Here is a 21,868-nt window from a genome sequence, read left to right as displayed (position 1 = left end):
AAAGGAAATCTTGTGACTCCAGCTCTCTACAGGAAATTCTATAAATATGTTCCCCTTAGAGAAATGACAGTATGAGAAACATAGGGCTCTGGTGTTAGCAGTAGAGAAGGAATATATGTGTGTGGGGGGGGGGTGGTCCAACAAAGGGACTCCTTGCTCCCCCACCTCACACCCACACATTGGGAGCCATTATTGAGCCAGTGGGAAGCTATACATGCTAGAACTATGGCTACATGCTAGAACCAAGAGCCCAGAGTTAAGTGTGAGGAGTCAGTTTCAGAAGGTTTGGTTTTTATACACACACCCACACATAAGTTTGCATGCGCTTCCAAACTACCCTGCTGTCCTGAGTCTGGGAAACCTTGGCAGAAAAAATTCAGGAGAACTGTGCTCCTCAAGAGAATACCTCCTGCCACCAGCTCAGAGACCATCCAGACTGAGATTTTTAAATGTGCCTAGGGGATTTGGATACCTAATTCACATTAATTTTAATAGAGATTCTGCATCCAAATCCCTTAAGTGGCTGGTCTTGAAAATCTCAGCCATGGGATTTCATCACTTCTGCTGCATGTGAAGAAAAAAAAAACAGTGTGTGTGTGGGGGAAGAGTAATTAACCCAACATTTAGTTTGATTCTAGATATGTGCAAAGTTTCAGGGGAGAGCAGAGTGTGTCTTACAGTTTCTGGGCCATCTCTAGCTGATGCACTAGTAATTAAGGTGAAGCATATGGTTGAAACTGTTATGGGTTTGTCTGTGTACGGAAGTGTTCTCACACACACACCCCGTGCTCTCTCTCCCATAGAGATTTAACTCTTGGTTGTTTGCCCTCTTGATCTAAAGGAATTCATTCAGGCTGAAAGCATCTCTTTGCTTCTTGTGTATGGAAACATAAAACAACCAATTTTAGTAAATCCTTCCAGCTTTGGCAGCAGATTTCCTGGACATGACAGAACACTCCCCAGAGCTAGCGTCTCCCAGCATGCATTGTTTCTTTAGAAGATGTGTGCCAGAGTAGTTGGGCACTGTACTGTCTGTACTGAGGCTGATCCAAGGCTCTTGTAAGAATTATAGATGGGTGCTTTCCAGAAGAGTGGCAAAGTTTTGATTTTTAAATCAAACAAACAAAACTCCCCAATCTAAGTCGCAGAGTGAACTTTTATAGGCACTGCCCTTCTTGAACATTGCCATTCAGGTAGCAGGTGCTCCCTTGTGTTTACCTGCAATGTTTCTTGATGGGAAAGGGATGGATGGGTGTGTATTTTAGAGTATTTTAAAGAAGCTGTGGGTCTGGCAGCCAGTAGCACAATTCCCTTTGATTCAAGGGGAGCAGGAGCAGGTCTCTAGTTAATTATTTGTTCTCTTTTTGTGTTGAACATTTTATATTGAAAATGATTTAAGGATCTCGAGCACTCAAAACATGCCAGGATTCTGGCTCTGTCTATTGTACTTGGGCGGAGATGGCTTCAGTTTGATTTTTCTTGTGTTTTTCCATTCTCTTCCTTGGAATTGTTTTTGGCTCTGACCTTCCTTTGCTTCCCCATTTTGTATCTTACAGATGCTTTCAGTGTGTCTTCTATCTTAAGTGAACCTCATTCACAGTGTGCTTATGGCTTTGTGGGTGTGTGTTTTTTTGTTTTGTTTTTTGTTCTGATCTCTTTGATTTTTTTTAACTGATCCCCATTCCTTTTTTAAAAAAACAAATAACTTTCAGGTTGGATTTTGATGGTGTTCTGTCTTCTTCCTAGATTCCATCCCCAGGTGTGTGTGGTTTTTGGACAGATAATCTAGCCCTGCATTATCATCATAATTATTTATATTGCAGTATCTCCTGGAGGTCCATTCGGGGATCAAGGCCCATTGTGGTAGGTGCTGTACGCACATGTAACAAAATGGTGGCTGCCCAAAAGAGTTTGCAATCTGAAATGAGGCACATCAGGTGGATGCAGCAATGAGCAGACAGGAGCACAGAGGAACAGTGGGGCCATTATAATGAGTATAATAAGCAGTGATCAAAGCACATTGTCAAGCATTTGCAAAATGTTTTTATTGACTTGTTTAGGATTGGAATTCTAGATTCCTCTGGAGCTATCTCACTGAGATAATGGAGATTAGTAAATTGCCGGATGACACCTGGTAATAATCAGACTTTTCAGCCCAGCACCTAAGGAGCTGACACACTTCTCTGCTTGGCTCCTTGTGCTCTGAGACCTGAAGATTGTTTGCATACTTCCATTTTCCACCCCTTGTGTTGGCAGGAGCATCTATACAACACAGTCCCACTGGCCCTAACAGACCGCACGGCACTTAGCAGCAGCGTGGTGGCAGTTTCAAAGTGGGCAAAATCATACATTATGTAAAGTATGGTGGAGCTTTATCCTGCCACAAACCACTGTGGGGACAGCCAGTCACTTCTGGGAATCTTCTTTTCTTGTCTCTGCTTCCGCAAACAGCAGGTAACCCTCTAAAAATAGCCAGAATGCATCCATGCAATTTATTGATCGAGCAGACTGGACACTCTATCAATGGCATACTGCTCCTACTGTTGAAGCTCTTGTAATCCACTGGACAGAGTGTCTTATGGGTTGCCTGCTGGGCTTGACTGGGCAGAGGATGTGAATTTTGTACAGCCCTAGTTAAAGAGCCTTGGCTCTTTGAGCTGCTACAGCATAAACGATGTGTTTGACTCTGGAGGTCCCTGGTTTGCTGTTGTCTCAGGTTAAAGATGGCCACCCACAAGTTTTTACTGTCATGCAAACACTGCCCCCTTCCAAAAAAAAAGTTAGTAAGAAACACAGGACTCTGACCCACTTTCCTTTCTTCTTCCCAAAAGACACTCCGGCTGATTGCCTGAGATTCACCATGAACAGCTGTCCATCTTTCCTGGGTCAGAGCGGAACAGGAGGTGTGGTGAACAGATTTGTCCCTGTAACGGTGTCACTGCTTCCAAGCCACTGGAAGGAGTTTGGACTCTAGGAGTGAGTTTTTTCCTTGTTGGGAGAGAAATGAGTAGTTGCAGGTTCAGGATATTTTTCCCTAGGCTGCATTGCTTTCCCAATAAGCGTGGAGTTCTTGTTCCTTTGAGCGCAGAAATATATCAAACAACCAAAGCAGCAGCAGTGGAAGTCTCTGGCCTGTGTCATGCAGGAGGTCAGACTAGATAATCACAGTGGTCCCTTCTGGCCTTAGAATCTACCCACCAAGGCTTGAAGCTCATATAGCTCCAGAAAGTGGCTGTGTTCCAGGGTTTCACTCAGCAGTGTCTCTTGCAGTTTGACTCTATGGGCATGAGGAGTACTGCGAAAAAATCCTACCAGCACCAACAGGAGGCTAACATAGTAAAATGTCTGGCCACAGGAGACTTGTCTATATTGGGGTCCATGCTGGTACAGCTGAGCCAGCAGTTGCACTGGTGGGAAATGTTTTGTAACATTCCCTGATGTAGATAGGGTTGCCGGGCGTCCAGTTTTCAGTCAGCATCCCTGGTCAAAAAGGGATCCTGGCAGCTCCAGTCAGCACTCCCATGCAGCTCCCAGAAGCGGCCGGCATTTCCCTCCGCTTCCTAGGCCAAGGTGCGGCCACAGGTGCTCCGTGCGCTGCCCCCTCCCCGACTGCCAGCTCCACAGCTCCCATTGGAAAGGAAAGGGCTAGGAACTGTGGTCGATGAGAGCTGCAGGACGCCCTAACCTCTCCTCCTACACCCCAGCCCCTGCCCCTGCCCCCAGTCCCCTCCTGCATCCAAACTCCTTCCCAGAGCCTACACCCCTCATCCCCTCTTGCAATCCGAAATCCATTTCCCCAACATGCCGGATAACAAAGCTTTTACTGTACTTGGCCTCTCTGTTGACACAATCCAAATGGGGGCTTCTGTGATGTGTAGATTTGTCCTCAGAACTCATTTCATAGAGACGGTGGTAACTCCAGCTAGTATTGACATAGGTTGGATTTGACCAACCCCTGACCCATCAGTGTTCCCATCAGTATGGCTAACTGACCACCCTCAGAGAATGCTCAGGAAGGTACGTTTAGTTAGGATTTGGTGTGTTTTTGTTTCTGGACCTGCTGGAGTTTACTCTGCTTTGGTATACAGAAGTTGGACCCTGTGATATTGAAACTGATTTAAAAAATTGTTAATTTAGCTCCTGAGTAAGGTTGCTAATGCAACCTTATTGACTGGTGGAGAAGTCACATCAATCTGTTTAAATTCAGTAATGTTTCACCACCAGTGAGAGCAGCTGTGGGAATCAATATGCCCTGCCTGTTTATATAGATTCTTCATACCATTCCGACTTTCTATTAGTTTATTTACAGGGTGTTTTACGAAATGCCAGAAAGATTGGACAGTAGTGAGCTAGACTCTATTATCCACCAGAGAAGTCTCTTATCACCTGATGGGAGCTGTTGTGAGAGAGCAACTCCACCCAGGTCAGTCAGACAATATGCAGGTGGGGAAGACCATACTGGAGGCTGCTGTGACAATCTGTCCCTTCGCCATGGACCCATGATCTAAAAGTACTTTCCAGAGAGAGGCCTGAATGGCAAACTGCAGCTCTTGATCCAACCTCTACCTAAATTCAAGGGTGTCCGAAATCTGAATTCAGATTTCAAGCTTGTGTCTTGTGCCTTTTTATGGGCTGGGGGATGAACTGAAGACATGTCACCCTCGATCCACTGCTGATTTCCCACGGATATCAGTTGGAAGTTGGGACAAAGATCAAGGGTAAAATATGGTCTGTCATTAATACGTGGCCTTCTAGTTATTCATGACCTCATAGTCCCGTTCAGCATCACTCTGTTGCTATGTTGTCTCACCACCCTGTATTTCTTTTCCTTCTCCGCCCTCCTTTTCTCTGTCTTTCCTTCTCCTCCTTGTCTTTGTGTGTCTCCACTGTTCTTCCGTCTGCAGTGGAGCTGGTTGAAAAATGGGCTTTTTGCCTTGGAAAATATTAAAGACCATGCACGGAAACTCATTTTTATCAAAAAGTTTCACTGAAAAGTTGGAATTTTCAGTGAAAAAGTGAAAACAAAAACATCTTGATTTGGAGATGTGGTTTAGGTGCCTCAAGGTCCTATTTTCCCCTATAGGCTAGGCTCCCTGGTCAGACTATATCTCCTGTGATGCACCGGTCTCTCTGGCTAAGGTGCATTATGGGAGATGTAATCTGGCTGTTAAGCCCATGGAGGAGAACAGGGGGAGGAGAAAACCACTCTACAACTCCCATGAGGCACCACAGCAAACTATATCCACATTTTGTCCAAAATATTCCAGTTTTCGGGCATTTGGGTTGTCAATGAAAAATCTAAATTTTCTGCAGAAAGACACTTTTTACAAAAAACGTTTAGACACAAACCCAATTTTCCCTCAAAAATCAGTGCTAATGGAAAATGTTTGACCTGCCCTGCTTTAGATGTCCAAGTCTTCCCCCCTCCCCCATTCCATTCTCTACAACGATCAGCAGTTAAACAGCTAATGCTGACACGTCAGTGTCGATATTGGGTTTTGTCTGGAATAGAACTGATTTGGCTGTATTGATTTCCAAACTGCCTGCAAAAAGCCAGGCTGGGGAAAGAGACCCTCATTGATTCCCCACCAAAATGTCCCTGTAGACAACCCTCTCACCTTCAGAGCACGTTCAGGTGTGGGGTTGCAGCCGCTTTTCTAGTTTAGTGCCCCCTTTAGCCATTCTGGTTCCACGATGATCTGTCATTTTCTGTGGCTTCATCCTCCAGTCAGATCATTACTCTTTGTTTATCCCGGAAGGGGAATGCACTAAGTCCCAAAAGAGGAAACTCTAATGGTCTTTATTCTGAACTTTAAGCATGTGCTGAAGTCCCATTGAAATTAGTGAGAGTTAAGCTTGTGTTTAAATGCTTTGCTGAGTCGGGAGAGGGGCCGGAAAGCAGTTCTGAAACACCTGTTGGCTAATAATTCCTTTCCATTGCTCTTTAGCTTCCCTGTGTAATTTCCTTATCCTTTTTCCCATCATTGCCAGCAGCTTTTGGAAGTCCATGTGCCTTATGGCAGGCGAGAACTGATGTAATATGAGAGTCATAGATATTATGTTAGAATGAACAAAAAATAAAATGGAATGTCAGGCTAAAATCTGAGATTACTTGGACCAGAACACACCTGAGCTTTGGGAAAATTTGGAATCTCGGTCCAAACTTTGAGGCTTGTGCCCATCTCTAATTAAAAATAACTGGATGATCAACTCCTGACGGGTCTATATTATATTGTATCTGCCAATGGTTTGCATGTATATGCATCCCAATGAATGGCTGATGAGCACATGGCCTTCAACTGCATGAAAAAGTTTGTTGAGTCAGTTCTGTGCTCTCTTGATAATTTTTTTCCCTTTTAAAGGCCCTTTCTGCGCACTTGTCTCTGTGATAGAGAGTTGAATCATTGTGTTTTCCCAGCGTGTTTGCATTAATGACATTTTAGTGCTCATTGGCATATTCCTGATCTGTGTCCTGCTGACAAATGCAGAGTTCAAGAGGAAGAAGCCAGTTGTTGCAGCTCTGGCATTTAGTCTCATTAATGACGTGGAATGATGGATCCAACAGCTCCCTGGCTAATGGAAGCTGAACTTGTTAAGTTGCCATGTTGTGCTTTTGCAGTTTAGGTGAAGATCTTTGTAGCAATATATTCATTATCTTAATTTCATCTAAATAATTTCCTCCGGGGCTAAACCTGGCATACTGTAAATAATGTGCAAATCCTAGAAGAGAATGGGTTCTCTGTCTAGGAGAGCCAAAATACTGGGCCAAATTCAGTAGACCTGTCTGGGAAGTTATTTCATTTACATGTGATAAATTTCAAGTTTTTGATGACAAACCAAAAGCTCACACAAATTTGGGTTTAAAACGGAAAAATCTTTGGGTTTTTGGGTTTTCAACAAAACCACAAATCTTCATCAAAAAACATTTTTACCTTTAGAGAAGGAAACCCCCCCCTTTTTTTTTTTTTTGATGGAAGATTTTGGCTAGCTCTAAAATCTAATCCTGGTGTAAGCAGATGAAACTCAACTGAAGCCAAGGGACTTGTTGTAACCCATCTGTATTTGTCTTGTTTTATGTAACTAGCTCCCTTGATGCAAGTCAAAAACAAGAGGCCAAAGAAAGAGTGGGCCATGGAAACTGAACTCCCTTCTCACCCTTAAACGTGGTCCCTCTAGCTCAGCAATGAGGCTCTTTGACAGGGCAGCACTGGGGAGATTGGTCTCTCCATTAGATGTGGATAAATAGAGGACCTCAATCTTCAGGACCATCAGCCTGATATCATGTTCCACATTGGCGTGAGACTTCCTCATCAACCCCTTCTAGTCCAGGAGGAGGAAGCTTCACAGGGAAGCTCTCTGTGACTGAGGAGTCTTGCTTCATCTATTGGCTATATTGATTATTTAAAATCCCTAATTAGCAAACTGATGAGATCTCTGAGGTTTGATCAGTTCTAGCACCAGACTCTCAGGCCCAGTAGAATTAGAAGTACTGACTGGTTGGAACCCCAACTTGCATGGTGGCATCACTCACCCTTAAGGAAAAGCTGAGTTTTCAATATTTTAACACTGTTAGTAAAAACACAAACGTTCCAATCCAAACAAGAATACAGCAGTAGTGCAATATTAAGTTAAGTTATGCGGTCAGTTGATTCCTATCCTGTGGCCCCTCCCTTGCCTGTGGGGGGTGGGCCTTTAGTTTCTGGTGGGCTCTGCCCACCTTTCCAGTGTTTCAGATGGGCTGCTCCCATGTACCCCAAAGTCTTGAGACCTCTTCATCAGCCTCCTCCTGACAGTTGCTCTGCCACAGGAGCCATGGGTGGGCCATCCAGCAGTAGATGGTCCAAGTCCCTCCCGGAGCTTGGCCAGCCCTCTTAGCACTCTGATTTCAAGCACTGTGTGCCAGCTGTTGGCTTTCTGTGACTCAACTCCATCCTTCCTTTCTCTTTCAAATGAACATTTTTCAAAGCCACGTCAAATTTTCCATAAAGAATTTAACAATTTTTTTTTAAACCCAGGCAAACCCATCTGTTGTAATTATATTAAGTACAGGGGGGGAATTCTTTGAGAATCCAGGGAAATTAAATTGAGAAAATGACATGAATGCATTAAGACTGCACAGTTTCACTTTTGCAGCCCCTGCCTTTTTATTATTTAAAGTCCCAGCAGAACCCCTAACCAGGCTGGGTGATATTATTTTGCTTCCTCTTCTTCTGGTACACTGTTCCTCTTGCTCTCTACAAAGGAACAGCAATAGTGTGTTTCATTAAATATACAGCACAGATGCAGCAGTGTTGCCCAGTGGATAGATGACTGGAACTCGGAAGACCTGGGATCAGTTCTTTGCTCTGTCACTGGCCTTCTGGGTGACGTTGGGCAAGTCACTTTGTCTCAGTTTCCCCATCTGTAAAATATGGATAATGATACTCTGCTGTAAAGTACTTTGAGATGTATGAATGAAAAAGTGCTACATAAGAGCTAGGTATTATGTGCAGTGTAACCAAGGTAATTTTGCTGTTGAAACTAACTTTTGCATTTCCCAACTTTTTGCGATTGTTAACCTTAATGATGCAGCAACATAGGGTTGGTGGGTTTTTTAGCATTTATTATTGTCTGTTCCCTAGTTGAGGAGTCCCATAAAATCTTGAGTGGGTTATTAGTTCACTGGACTGTAGCCTTATAAACTCTGGAGTGATTGTAACATGTAATTCACTGGAATGGAGTACCAAACTCTGGAGTGGATTCTTTCCTGAGTGTCACCATTCTCAACTGACACTAATCTCCCTCATTAAGAGGAGCTGAATAAAGCTCCCTCCAGAGTCCATAGATACCACGACAAGAGTTGACCAGACAACTCCACTCAGACAAGGGGGCTGCCTCCCCCACCACTGTGTTAGGAGTGGACCCGACTCTTCATTCCCTACCAGGTTTTAGTGAGATGCCTATTTGCCCCCTCTATAGCGACAGGATGATCCATCCATTCAGAGCAGTGAGTTATTTTAATGAAGTGGGCTGTATGAAAGTGAGTCCCAACTCATTGCATCATGAGGCTTGATGAATCCGAGCTTATTTACCAGCTGACGATATTTTCCAGGTCAAGAATTGCTGCTTCGGTAATTTCTGTCTGGTAATTTCAACATTATACACTCAAAGAAAAGAGTAAACTCTTAATTCATTTACATTTAGTACCAGCTGGCTCCTTGGTTTATTACAGTAATTTCTCCAAAGAAAGCAACTGTGCAAAAGACATTATTCCTAGAGAAAAAATTATGCAATAACATAAATGAAAAAATTAATTTACTGTCTTTCCAGCTACCCAAGGAAGAATGCAAAGGTCACATGGCAGGTTTTATTCCTTTAATCGAAATTCTGGGTTCTCTCATCCCCATCAAATACCAGAATTGTGTTACTTGAATAACACAAACTTGGAAGCAGATGGAGAATCTAATTGGGATTGATTTTGATTACCAGCATTGCATATTATACACGCTCCATTGTCTCTTGGGTTTGTCTATTGTTAAAATGATTTGAAAGCCGATAACAACTGTGTGCATGAATATAAATTATGACTGCAGGGCGAACATTGTGTTCTCATTTGGAATCTGGGTGTCATGGATGTTGTAGTGGAAAAAATTGTCACTGGGCCACAAACAGCTTCCTGCAAAGGCAGGTGGGCTCATTGGGGACAGGACATCCATGGGGGACAGGCCCATCTGCCCCTCACCACCTTTCTCATCTGCCAGTCACTCTGGCCCGCCATTCCACTCTTCACCTCACATAGATTCCTAAGAACCTGAAGTGGGAACTTTTTAGCCAGCTCCCTCTGGTCTCCCACAGCAGGACTTCAAAGGGAAGTGCTGCTTCCTCTCCCAGCCCATAATAAGGGGAGGGACTTTCCTCTCCATGGTAATGGGCGGCCCAGCTGTGCACCACTGGGAGATGGTGGATGGCTGTGACATCCCTCTAAAGGCCTTTCTGGCAAATCCAAATATACCATTGAACCATCAGTGCCCCCAGCTGCAGACAGCCATAAACTCTGGGGGCATTTGGACATGGAAGCAAATGGAGTGGCTCAGCCCTCTCTTGAGATACAGCCTGCGATTTTGGGACTAGTGAGAGGAGTTTGGACTGGGATTCAAATTCCTCCAAGGTCCACGGGAGTTTGGGTCAGCTGATCTGCTTCAAATGCCTCCCTCTGCAGCGAGGGAGCCAGTGAGAGCAATTGGGTGTGCAGCACCTCTGAAAATCAGGCCACCTAAATATGGATGTTGGTGTGTAACCTTAGCCACCTGCGAATGAGAAGTTTGGCTTTCAGACCACAATCAGAGAGAGAGAGAGAAGTTAAGGAGAACAGATGTTTTCAGACTAGACGAATAAGAAATGGCATTAGCAGACCGGGAGATACAGGAAGGCTGTTCCCAATGGCAGAGGTAGTGCTGATGTCAGAAATAGAGATCCTTGGAGTGGCGAGTATCTCCTTATCTGACTGTAGAGCACTGAACATGCTGGGGCTCAGTAAGAAATATCAGTTGAGGGAGAGGAGAAGACTCTTGCATCAACAGTGGCCAGATTGTGGGAAAGGACAGAGGAGGCAAGTGTTAGACAGGCAGACCCAGAGAAGGAGGGAGAGACCAGAAAGAAAAGGGTGGGGTGGAAAAGAGAGATTATCAGTGAGAGAGAGGGGTGTAAATCTGCAAAACCCTGTTCTGTGTTCCCTGCTTTCCTCGTGGCCTTTCCCCCTTCACTGGTATTTCTGTGTCCATTACAGGGTTTCATTCCACTGCAAGGCAATCAGGTGAGCGAGCTGACCCCTCATGCTGAGGAACCAGGGAAACACCTCTTTGAAATTGCCCCAGGTAGGCCAGCATTTCCTTTTCCTTCATACCTGACGTGGTCCTGCTCACAACCGCCATTTAACACAGTAACTGACCAGCCAGGCCCATTTCTGTTCTGAGAGGTCTGATGCCATGTGCACAGTATCCAACCATCAGGTTCTGTTGTAGAGCAGCTCAGACCTAGCCTTATCGGCCACGTAATCACTTACCATGGACTGGTTTGATAGCTCTAGGTATGTTTAGGGACACATTCTGCTCTGTCACAGATTTACCTGGCTGTTGGAAGGAAGTTCTTTGGCTTTTCAAAGTTTTCACTGATCCCGTGAAAATAAATAATTCACAATGTTTTTATCTCATTCCAGTACACAGTATTTTGTAACCTGTAGGTGAATTTGGGAAGAAGGACCCATAAGTGGTTCAGAGTCATTTAGACTGGGATGTTCAAAGGGAGCATTTGAAAATCATAGCCTTAAGACTCTGTGGTTATTGTCAGTCATTCTGTTACCCAGGTCGAGTCCTTGTTAGGTCATCTCACAGGTGTCTCCAGGGGCAGTATGTGGCTGACATTTGTCCCCTGTTTCCTGTATGCTCCCTGCAGCTGAAAATTATGCGCCTTTTCATAGCTTCTGGAAGAGAGACTCTTCCCTTTTACAGCTTTATTTTGTCTCACGTCTATTCTGTGGGCTCTATCCCAAAAGGCTTTCCAGAGCTCAGCAATGCAGTTACAGAGATGGATGCAAGGAAGATGAGAGAGCAATTTAGAGGCACAGGCAAGGGGGAACAAGGATGCCTTCTGCTGGAATTTGAAATGCATTTGAGAGCTTCAGGGAGACTGTTGCAGATGGCAGGAGCTGCAGAGGAGCAAGCTCTTACACCAATAGCAGGGAAACTGAGATCACTGCAAGAGGAGAGAGAAGGGAGATAGATGAGACCAGTAAGGTTGGCTGGAGCTAGTTGGTGGAAGGATTTATGAATGAGCTCCTGGAAGGAATGGGGAGCCGAGGAAGGTGTCTGAGGTTGTCCGTGCACTCTCTAGCAGTGGTTTATATGTGCTGGTGGGTTGCTTGCTTTGCTGTTCACATTGTCCATCTCCCCTGCATGGATTAGCTGTCTCCTTCCTTGGTGTTCTGTTTCCCCGGGGTGCTGCTGCTGCTATCGTATCTCAACAAACTCCAGCATAATGCAATTACATCTAAATGGACTGGCTCTCCCAAGGCAGGGTACATTTGTCCAGGCATTGTGCATTAGCACTGGAGGCAGGTGTGCTTTTAACAGTGTGTCGGGGAGCCTTGCTCCTGCTATCTAACCCAACAGGACTTCCATGGCCCATGTTCTATCTTAACTCCTCTTGTCACAGTATCTGGCAGAGTATGGGAGACAGATAGTGCTGAAAAGCTTTCAATTACTGCAGCAGCCAGGCCATCGGAATACGCCACCGCAACAGCATTCTAGTTGACTCGCTAGAAGTTTCCTGGAAGAGAAGGACACTTTCTTCTCCCTCATCACTGTCTGTCATAAATACTCATGTGAGTTACCCATCAGGCAGGCTGCACCACACTGGCTGTATTCCCACACCCCAAGTGGGGGTGGGGGCTGGGTCATTATTTGCATGGGAGCTGGGAGACCTCCAGGAAGTGGGGTAGCAATTAGTACCTGGGGTTCCTTCCTCTAAGCCAGTTCCCCAGCGTGGTGCTATCATAGACTCAGAGAACATAGGGCTGGAAAGGCCCTCACAAGGTTATCTAATCCTGCCCAGCTGCACAAAGGCAGGACCAAGTAAACCTAGAGCTGGCTCTCTATGACAAGTGTTGTCTAATCTGTTCTTAACCTTCAGTGATGGGAATTCCACAACCTCCCTTGGAAGCCTATTCCAATGTTTACCTTTCCTCATAGAAAGTTTTTTCTAATATCTATCCTAGTTCTCCCTCGCTGCAGATTATGCTTATTACTTCTTGTCCTATCTTCAGTGGGCATGGAGAACCATTGATTACCATCCTCTTTACAACAGCCCTTGGCATATTTTGAAGACTCTTCTCAGGTCCCCCTCTCAGTCGTCTTGTCTCAAGGCTAAACATGCCCAGTTTTTGGGTTTTTTAAACTTTTCCTCCCAGGTCAGATTTTTCTCAACCTTTTATCCTTGTACTGCCTGGGGTGTGCCTTTCACATGAGCCATAAAAGCAAAGCTTGGTTATTCAAGATCTCACAGCATCTTTATTAGAGTAGCAATCGGTATTAACCCTGTTGTCCTGGCTGAATTTCAGCTTTTGGCAGCTCTCCATTTGTCCTGCAAATTCAACTGGGGTAAGAGGTTATTTTTTCACTTCCTGCCTTGAACTGTTAGATGGTGTTACTGTGCCCTATTAAACAACCTAGAAGTGGCTGCATTTCGTGGGGTGGGTGCAGCAATCCATGTGACTAGCTTGCAGAGTGATTTGGGCTCTTTTGGGATAAAGACTGCTGTTGGTCAGGAAGCTTGTTAGCCTGCACACAGGGGAAGGGTGGCCTTGTGTTTAAGGCACTAGACTGGGACCTAGGAGATCTGGATTCAATACCTGCTGTTACTAAAGACATCTTGGGTGAGTCACTTAACTTTTCTGTACCTCAGCTCAGCTTGTGGAAAATTTGTATAAAGCTTCCCTACGTAGTGGGGGTGCTGTGAGGCTATGGCCATTAATATTTCTGAGCTGCTCAGACAGCATGATGTTGAGGCTATTGAAAAGTCTGTATTTAGCTAATGCACATCCGCAGAGAGTCACTTGGCACTTGCATCATTGGTGGATGTGGCCTGGAGCTGTCCATATCCTGCTTGCATCGCACCTGCCCCAGGCTGTGTTTGGCCTGAGATGTCATTGTTTTGCGTGTGCTATTTGAAATGGCTTTGGTTGTGGACAGCTCCAGGCCTGCCATGCACAGCTCTTTAATGGATGCTGTATAGAAGAGGAAGGATGGATGATTGTATGGCTAAAGTCTAGGTGTTAGTGTCAGGTCATCTGGGTTTAGTCCCCAGCTCTGACCCAGATAAGCTGTGTGACTGGGGGAACTTCATCACCCTGCGACTCATTTTCCCTATTGTAAAATGGGGGTTATACACTTGCAAGGATAACAATACTCACTCTTCATAGTGGAGTTTGGGATCTTGGGATAACAAGGGCAATCTGTGTGTGTTAATGGTTTTTATTGTACATGTGACTGGAAGGGAGAATTGTTTAAAGAAAGAAATTCAAGACCAAAGTATGTTATCCTTACTGATAATATTGCTGCCACCAGGTGTCTGCAGAAACCCAGTGTCTGGTACAGTGGAAGGGTGAAAGCTTTGTCTTACCTGGTCCGCAAGGAAATGCTGAGGCTCCGTAAAGTCTTTCTGGCACAAGCCACCTGCAAATAAATGTGTGATTAATAGCCAGGGCTGCAGTAGCCTAGTTCCCAGAACTGCTGCTCGGCCTTTATCAGCTTTTCTATGCTGCAGGCTGCTGTAGCAGTGTCCTCAAAACACAGGGCCAGTAGTAACAGCATGTCCCATATTGTAACAGAGCCTGTATTGATTTTCTGCTGCGTAACAAGAGCTAATGATGGGCACTTAGTATTATTCATGTTTCATTGAGTCCCTCTCCAAGCTGTATAATGCAGCTGGGGGGAAGGTTAACTAGGGACATGAGAGAGGCTGTGAAGCTACTCTCCAGCCAAAGGAGAGTTAGACAGCTGGGGGTGTGGCTCGATGACCCACTCCCTGGCAGGCAGAAGGCTGGCTGCATGAGGAGTCCCTGAACTAGAGCCTGATTAAGCTACATGCAGTGGGTGAGTCATTCCTGTGCTAGGCTCAGTCAATCCACAAGCCAGGAGCTGGTCTGGTGACTGCAGGGCAGATGTATAAGCCTCACAGGAGCCATAGCACCTGTTCAGTCTGCCCTTGGGACTCTCCCCTGCCTGATAGTGGTGACAGACTCCACCTGCTCCAGTCCAGCTCCCAGTCCTACGCTTGCCTTGTTTGGACTCTGCTTTTGACTCCTGATTCTGGGTCTGACCTCCAGCTCCATTTCCTGGGCTGACTGCCACTGCACTGACTACTAGGCCCAATTTCCACTGCTCCAACCACTGGTGCACATAACAAAATTCATGTGGTGGGGGTGGGGCCGAGGGGTTCGGAGTGTGGGAGGGGGCTCAGGCTGGGCAGAGGCTTGGGGTGGGTGGGGGGTGAGGGCTTCGGCTGGGCTAGGTATGAGGGGCTCAGGGCTGGGGCAGAGGGTGGGGGGTGAGGGCTCCAGCTGGGGGTGCGGGCTCTGGGGTGGGGCCAGGATGAGGGGTTTGGGGTGAAGGCTGCCCCGGGGCTATGGTAGGAAGAGAAGACTCCCCACAGCTCTCTCTCCCCGCAGCAGCACCTGGGCTCGGGGAAGAGGCGCCTCTCCCTGTCTCGGCAGCTCTGGGGCTGAGGCTGCGGGATAGGTGCCCCTCCCCCAGCCGCGGCAGGTCTGGTCCGGGGCTGGGTTGGGGCCAGGGAAGGGGTGCCTGTCCCCCGGCCGCGGCAGGTCTGGGGCTGGGTTGGGGCCGGGGGATGCAGGTTCAGCCCGGGGCTGAGTTGGGGCTGAGGGAGGGACGTCTCTCCCCCAGCTGTGGCTGGTCCCGGCCGGGCCGGTTCCCTGAGCACCTGCACAGCACTTAATAGGATGCTGCGCAGCCGTGCAGCTTACAGGGAACTTAGGACTGAACCAGGATCTCTGGATCTAAAGGAGTAAACTACTACTGCTGGAGGTGAAGGACCAGCTCTGTTAACATGGAGGCAGTAGCAGACTTAAACCATGAAGGCAGTAGCTGACTCAAATCTGGACAGTGGTGGAAGACACAGCCACAGTGTTAGCCTGGATTACAAGGGCACACCAGGATGGTAAAATGCTGTAAGCAATGCTGGGAGCATCTAATAGAGCAGGGGCGGGCAAACTTTTTGGCCCGAGGGCCGCATTGGGTTTCTGAACTTGTATGGAGGGCCGCTTAGGGGAGGTTGTGCCTCCCCAAACAGCCAGGCATGGCCTGGCCCCCGCCCCCTATCCGACCCACCCGTGCTTCTCATCTCCTGACTGCCTCCTGCCGGCCCTTCCAACCCCTCCTCTCCTTCCTGACTGGCCTGCCCCAGGACCCCTGCCCCCATTCAACCCCCTGTTCCCCACCCTCTGACCACCCCAACCCCTATCCACTCCCCCAGCACCTGACCACCCCCTGAACTCCCCTGCCCTCTATCCAACCTCCCCCCCACCACTCCCTGCCCCCTTACCGCACTGCCTGGAGCACCAGTGGCTGGCAGCACGGCTGCATCAGGACAGGTAGCCGCGCAGCACAGAGCACTGGGTCAGGCCAGGCTCTGCAGCCATGCCGTCCAGAGCATTGTGCCGGCGGCGCAGCGAGGTAAGGCTGCGGGGAAGGGGGAACAGCAGGGGAGGGGCCTGGGGCTAGCCTCCCGGACCAGGAGCTCAGGGGCTGGGCAGGACGGTCCTGCAGACCGGATGTGGCCCGTGGGCCATAGTTTGCCCACCTCTGTAATAGAGTGACATGCTTAGAGATGTAGGGCCTGGTCTCGCTAGAGATCAGGGGGAGCTTTGCTAGAATAACGACTGCTCACAGCCTCTGATCTGGCGGCAGTGATACTTTAATGCCCTGTGGCAAGCTGGCTCTAAGTTCAGCTGCCAGGCCTCCTGGTTTCTGCAGCAGTCTGACACTGGCTAGAAGTTCCTCTGCAGGATCAGGCACAGTCAGCGCTACAATGGAATCTGAATGATAGTGTCTCCCCAGTGCCTCTTGGGATATTGATTTCCCTGGTAAGTTCAGCTGATTTTAAGCTGTCCCAATGTTCCATTTTCAGTAGGGCAGAGATCTCTGTGTTGGCAAGCTTACCCTAGAGGTTGTTATAGGGTGGAGGGTAAAGAACTGTTGGGACCAAGGAAGGAATACACGAATGGGGCTGAGGAGGCAGTTGAGGTGCTTGGCTGGAGGATGGGGCAAGAGTACCTCAGGCCTCTGAACAGCCCCGATGGTAACCAACTGCTATGCTGCCTCCCACCCCAATAGCCCCCGCTGCATCCAACCATGATGAATCAATACACTGACCAAGCCTTTCTGCTGATGTGATAGTTAATAACATTGCTATTTACATTGAAACTCAATGACAACAGCGTTAACAGCCCCTTGAGGTGAATGGAGCAGTTCATACCTCTCCTTAGAGCTGTTGTTTCAGGCTGCCTGCAGACTCAGACAGACATCAGTGCATCAGTTACACTTGCCACATGTTTGGAAGGTTATCTTCAAAACCACAAGGGCTTTGGCAACCCTTTTAAAAAGAAAATTTAGCCATGGAATTACTGCGATTTGCTCAAATTCCATGTTTTGTAGCATGACTTTCACAGCAGATATAAAAGATTATGGGCCCAATTCTGCCATCATTACACTTGAGTAATGGCTTCTAATAAGAGAGTAGCTCTACCAAAGCCACTTTATTTGAGGGCCAGGTTCTGGCCAAATCTTGTGCGGTGAGGAACCCAATTTGGGTCCTATCCAGACCTTGCACAGAGCCACAAGAGACCCTGTTCCCGCATGCACTGTATGCCCAAAAGGGGTGGTAGTAGTGGTGGGGGGGGGGAAGGGTGAATGGGCCAGGCAGTGCAGCAAGGATGCTGCCCCCCTTTCTATGGATCGTGTTGCAAATGCTCCCCAGGAGGGCTTCCATCTGTGTCTGCCACATTGCCTCCCGGAGTTCAGCACGCAACGCAGCACCAAGGACTGACTTTTGTGCCTCCAGTGGGTGAGGGCTGGTGCGTATGACTAAAGGCGATCAGGCCATAAGTTGAAAGACATTAGCTTTTCTTTTGTCATGGCAAGATGAACGTCACCCACACACCTGAAATCCTAGAGCTGTGTGTGGCCCAGCAGAACAAGACATGTGAAGTCATCTCATCCTTTCCTCCCCAGTCCTTACCATGTCAGGGTTTAATTAAAATAATTAGAGGGAAAAATTGCTTAATGCCTCCATTTAAATATAATTCAATGTTCTAATTACAGCAGGAAATCCGAATTGCTGCCTGAAGTTCAGTTAACTCCAGAAGCCCAGTGTTGGCAACTGTCTCTGCTTTTCTGGGCATACATTTGTGTGACACTGGGCTTTTTTTATGGTTCCAGACAGGAAGCAGTAAAACTAGAGGACCCATAATCAGCCTTACTTTAAATTGTTGGCCTAATCCGACACACACTCACACATGGTCTCTAAGTATGTCAGTGACCACACTGGCTTCAGTGGAGATATCCCAGTAAGGATTACTTCTGAGCATTGGTGTTTACAGGATCAGTCCCCCAATGCCCTCCCTGTGGCTGGCAGGTCTGAGGAATATTTTAGTGCTGAAAGCCCTGTGTTCTGCTCAGCCTGATTTACGGCAGTTCCAGTTATTATCAGTTACTCCTGAGAGCCTGATACCCATTGCTGCTCACCTACCCCACCCCCCACCCCCATGGCTGGTTTTCACAGCTTATAGACGCAGAGTGTAGATGTGCCATGACTTTAATGACAGGTTTCAGAGTAACAGCCGTGTTAGTCTGTATTCGCAAAAAGAAAAGGAGTACTTGTGGCACCTTAGAGACTAACCAATTTATTTGAGCATAAGCTTTCGTGAGCTACATGAGCTTATGCTCAAATAAACTGGTTAGTCTCTAAGGTGCCACAAGTACTCCTTTTCTCATGGCTTTAATGTGCTTCTCCAAGCAGGGTGTTCTGTTTCGCACTAGATGCATGGGATTGATTCCTCTGGGTACTGTAAGGGGCTCCTGGTGGAGCAGGGAGTTCATAGGGGTTGTATGCACGGCCTCCTGGGAGTATACTTATCACTCTGGGCTGGAAGAAACCCCCCGACTAAAGCTCTGCGACACAGGCCAGTGTTCTCACTTAGTATGTCATGATCTTGACCTTTTGATCTGCATGAAATGAGACTGAAGGCAGCAGTATGACCAGCGGAGTGAGTGCACCCCAGATCAGATTGAGGAGGAAGGAATGCCCCCCTGGGGGACCAAGCCCAAATGTCTTCCCAAAAGCAGAGACACTTCCCCTGGCTGGAGCAGCTTTCATAAACCCCTGACCATGGCTGATGTCATCAGACTCTGCCTTCTTCAGTTTGCAGGACATGTGCCATCTGCTGATTGGCTGTTTGCTCTGCCCTTCACACCCTACCTCTCTCCCTGTCTGTCACTCCAGGACCAGCCCCCATCCTCTACCTCCCACCTTCCCTCCCTTCTCTTCCTCTCTCCCAAATGTCCCTCTTTTCCACTACCTTGGGTGACAGACTGGGGGTGTTTGTGTCAAATTGCAAACTCCATTTTGATGGTAACCTTCCCTTTTACACTGTAACATCAATTAAACCATCCAGGGTGAGTTGGAAAAAAACAGCCTTGTCCTGACAAGTTCTGGGTCTACTAGACAGTGGGTGCTCCGAAGAATGGGGGATTCCTCAGAGAAGATGTTCAGTGAAAGCCATAAAGGGGGAATTAACTCTGATTGTCTCTCAGCTACTGACCCATCCACAAGAACCATGAGCTCCCTACACAAAAAGCTGCAGTTCCCCTGCAACAGCACGTGAGCAGAAATGGGACAGAGACAGATCTAAGCCAGGGGCTTTTCTACTGCCATATGTCAGCAGGAGTTGCTGGAGGGAGTGAAAGCGGAAGAGACTCTGACTCACCTAAGGATGCTGGCTTACAGAAAGCCTGAGATCAGACTGAGAGGTTGCCGTCAGGACTTTATTTTCCAAAGATCTATAATTCCCTAGTGCTTTTAGAGAAAAGTGGCTGTGATTAAGAAAAAAGAAAAGGAGTACTTGTGGCACCTTAGAGACTAACCAATTTATTTGAGCATGCTCAAATAAATTGGTTAGTCTCTAAGGTGCCACAAGTACTCCTTTTCTTTTTGCGAATACAGACTAACACGGCTGTTACTCTGAAACCTGTGATTAAGAAATTCCTTTGCTCTGCATTCACAGTCTGGGGACAGAGAGCTGCCAGTAGCTTCGAATGCTGCTGTGCCTTCACTGGGGTCAGGGTTACAGGACCTTTCCCCAGCTTTGGTTTTTGCCCCTGCCCAAGCCTCCCAGGGTTCAGAGTATGTGCTAATATGTAGCAGCCCTTCTGTATCATTAGTAACAGCTTTGTCTTTGGGAAAGCTAGATAGATTTTTCTCCTCTTACCAAGTGAAGGGGTAAGGGGTGTCTTGTGACCCATCACTCTGGCCCACGTGCAGGGAAAGAGGATTGCGGTGGCTTTAAAGATATTCTGCCAGGAGTCGCACAGACACTGAGCCTGGGAAAACATGCTCTAGAACGGCCCTAGAGCCTGGACTGCTGTCCCTTTTAAGATAACATCTTGGCCTGGGAATAACGTTTGAGATCTGCTTAGCTTTTGTCAATTGCAGGTCCCTTTATGTGCAAGCTAAACACAACCTGAGCCTGCCTGTGTTCCTGTGCTGAATTGCCACCTTTCAAGTTGTGGTCTGCAAGAAGTGGTCTCTTTGGCCCACACTGCAATATCTTTTCAGCTACCTTTACTCATGCAGGTTCCACTCCCATTCTGAGCACTAGATGGTGCTGCTTCTTGCTGCCATGCCTTTAGGGCTCACTTTCAGTTATATTTTATTAAGTGACCAGAACCTTTCAATCATAGCGCTTCTTTAAATGAAAAATTAACAACCACAGTCATTGAGTGATCAAAAGCAAATCATCAATACACTACAGTTCTTCAGTAGCGTTGTCCCACACACACTGAGCTACCACACACTTGGGACTGTGAACAAAGTCTGGCATTTTATATTTTCTTTCTTTGCATTGGCTTTTCACTAAAATGAATTTAAATGATTTTGATTCAGCATCCATAATAAAAGTGACTCAGTACAGGCGAGATGAGCTCCCTTCCTGGGGTATCTTTGTCTGTATAAATCCATGGGGTGTATTTATAGCCCTGAGCACCTGTAGTTCCCTGGATTTCAGTAACAGAACCCAGGAGTCCTGAGCAATGTTTCCTCTAATTTTTTCTACCCATACGAGGAATGAATTTTGTTGTGTGGCACCAATATTAAGGTGATGTATGCCACCAGCAAAAACAAAAAACCCCAGGGCGGCGGGAGAGGCATTTCTCTCTGCTGCAGCCCCAGGGCTGGGGACAGGCTCTATCAATTTCTACTTCCAGTTGGAACATCCTGTCCCTTGCACTCATGCAACCCTTCAGGATCTGACAGTGCTGTGTAGGACTACTGACCTTGGGAGAATGACTCAGCCATGGGACCCCATGGACCCTCTCCAACAAGAGCAAACCACTTCCAACTCCACTTACTGAAAGTGTACTTAGACCTCCTTTCATGCTTTCTGCAGCTGGTGTTGAAAAGGGTTTGGGCCAGCCTATACTGGCAGCTAACATATTTCAAGGGGAACCAGGAGGCAGCCATAGTTTGTCAATCATGGGTTCCTTTCCTAGGGTATGCAGGGCCTACGGGCTGCGTCTGCATTGGACATCTAGGGGACAGTGACCCCAGGAACTCTTTTATTCCAGATTATAAACTGATTTTGCCTTGGTTCAGTTATATTGCATGCTTAATCCATCCCAAGTTATGCTGGCTCCAGCTGGCATGACCCTGGGCTCAGGGGCAGTGTAAAATCCCCCAGGAAAGGGGGCAGTGACAATGCAAGGCTCTCACAATCCTGGGACCCACAGCTCCAATATGCCAGCAGGGCTTTTGAAACCCAGGCCTCAAGTTAAAGCTGCCCTCTAGGGTTGCCAGCTTTCTGATTGCAGAAAACCAAACACCGATGCCCCTAGGCCCAGCCGCTGCCCTGCTCCTTCTCCGAGGCCCCACTCTCTGTTCACTCCATACCCCCTCCCCCCTATCGCTCACTCTCTCCCCACCCTCACTCACTCGCTCATTTAACCAGGCTGGGGCAGGGGGTTGGGGTGCGGACTACAGCTGGGGGTGCAGGCTCTGGGGTGGAGCCAGGGATTGGGGTGCAGGAGGGAGCTCCAGGCTGGGG

At 47.3% G+C, this 21,868-nt stretch overlaps 1 protein-coding gene across 3 annotated transcripts in view; it reads left to right on the top strand.

Annotated features, from left to right (window-relative positions):
* Positions 1–21,868, top strand: part of ARHGAP22 (Rho GTPase activating protein 22) — a 237,433-nt gene that overhangs the window by 45,603 nt on the left and 169,962 nt on the right. For 2 of the 3 annotated variants that reach the window (XM_073353053.1, XM_073353054.1), the window contains exon 3: positions 10,766–10,853. The exons of the other annotated variant lie outside the window; for it this stretch is intronic. In XM_073353053.1, the coding sequence (XP_073209154.1) occupies positions 10,766–10,853 (88 nt within the window). The remainder of the gene's footprint in view (positions 1–10,765; positions 10,854–21,868) is intronic. 3 annotated transcript variants of the gene reach the window in all.

This window comes from Lepidochelys kempii, chromosome 7 (assembly GCF_965140265.1).
Source record: "Lepidochelys kempii isolate rLepKem1 chromosome 7, rLepKem1.hap2, whole genome shotgun sequence".
NCBI classification, from domain to species: domain Eukaryota; kingdom Metazoa; phylum Chordata; order Testudines; family Cheloniidae; genus Lepidochelys; species Lepidochelys kempii.
This window is presented reverse-complemented; position numbering and strand designations above follow the sequence as displayed.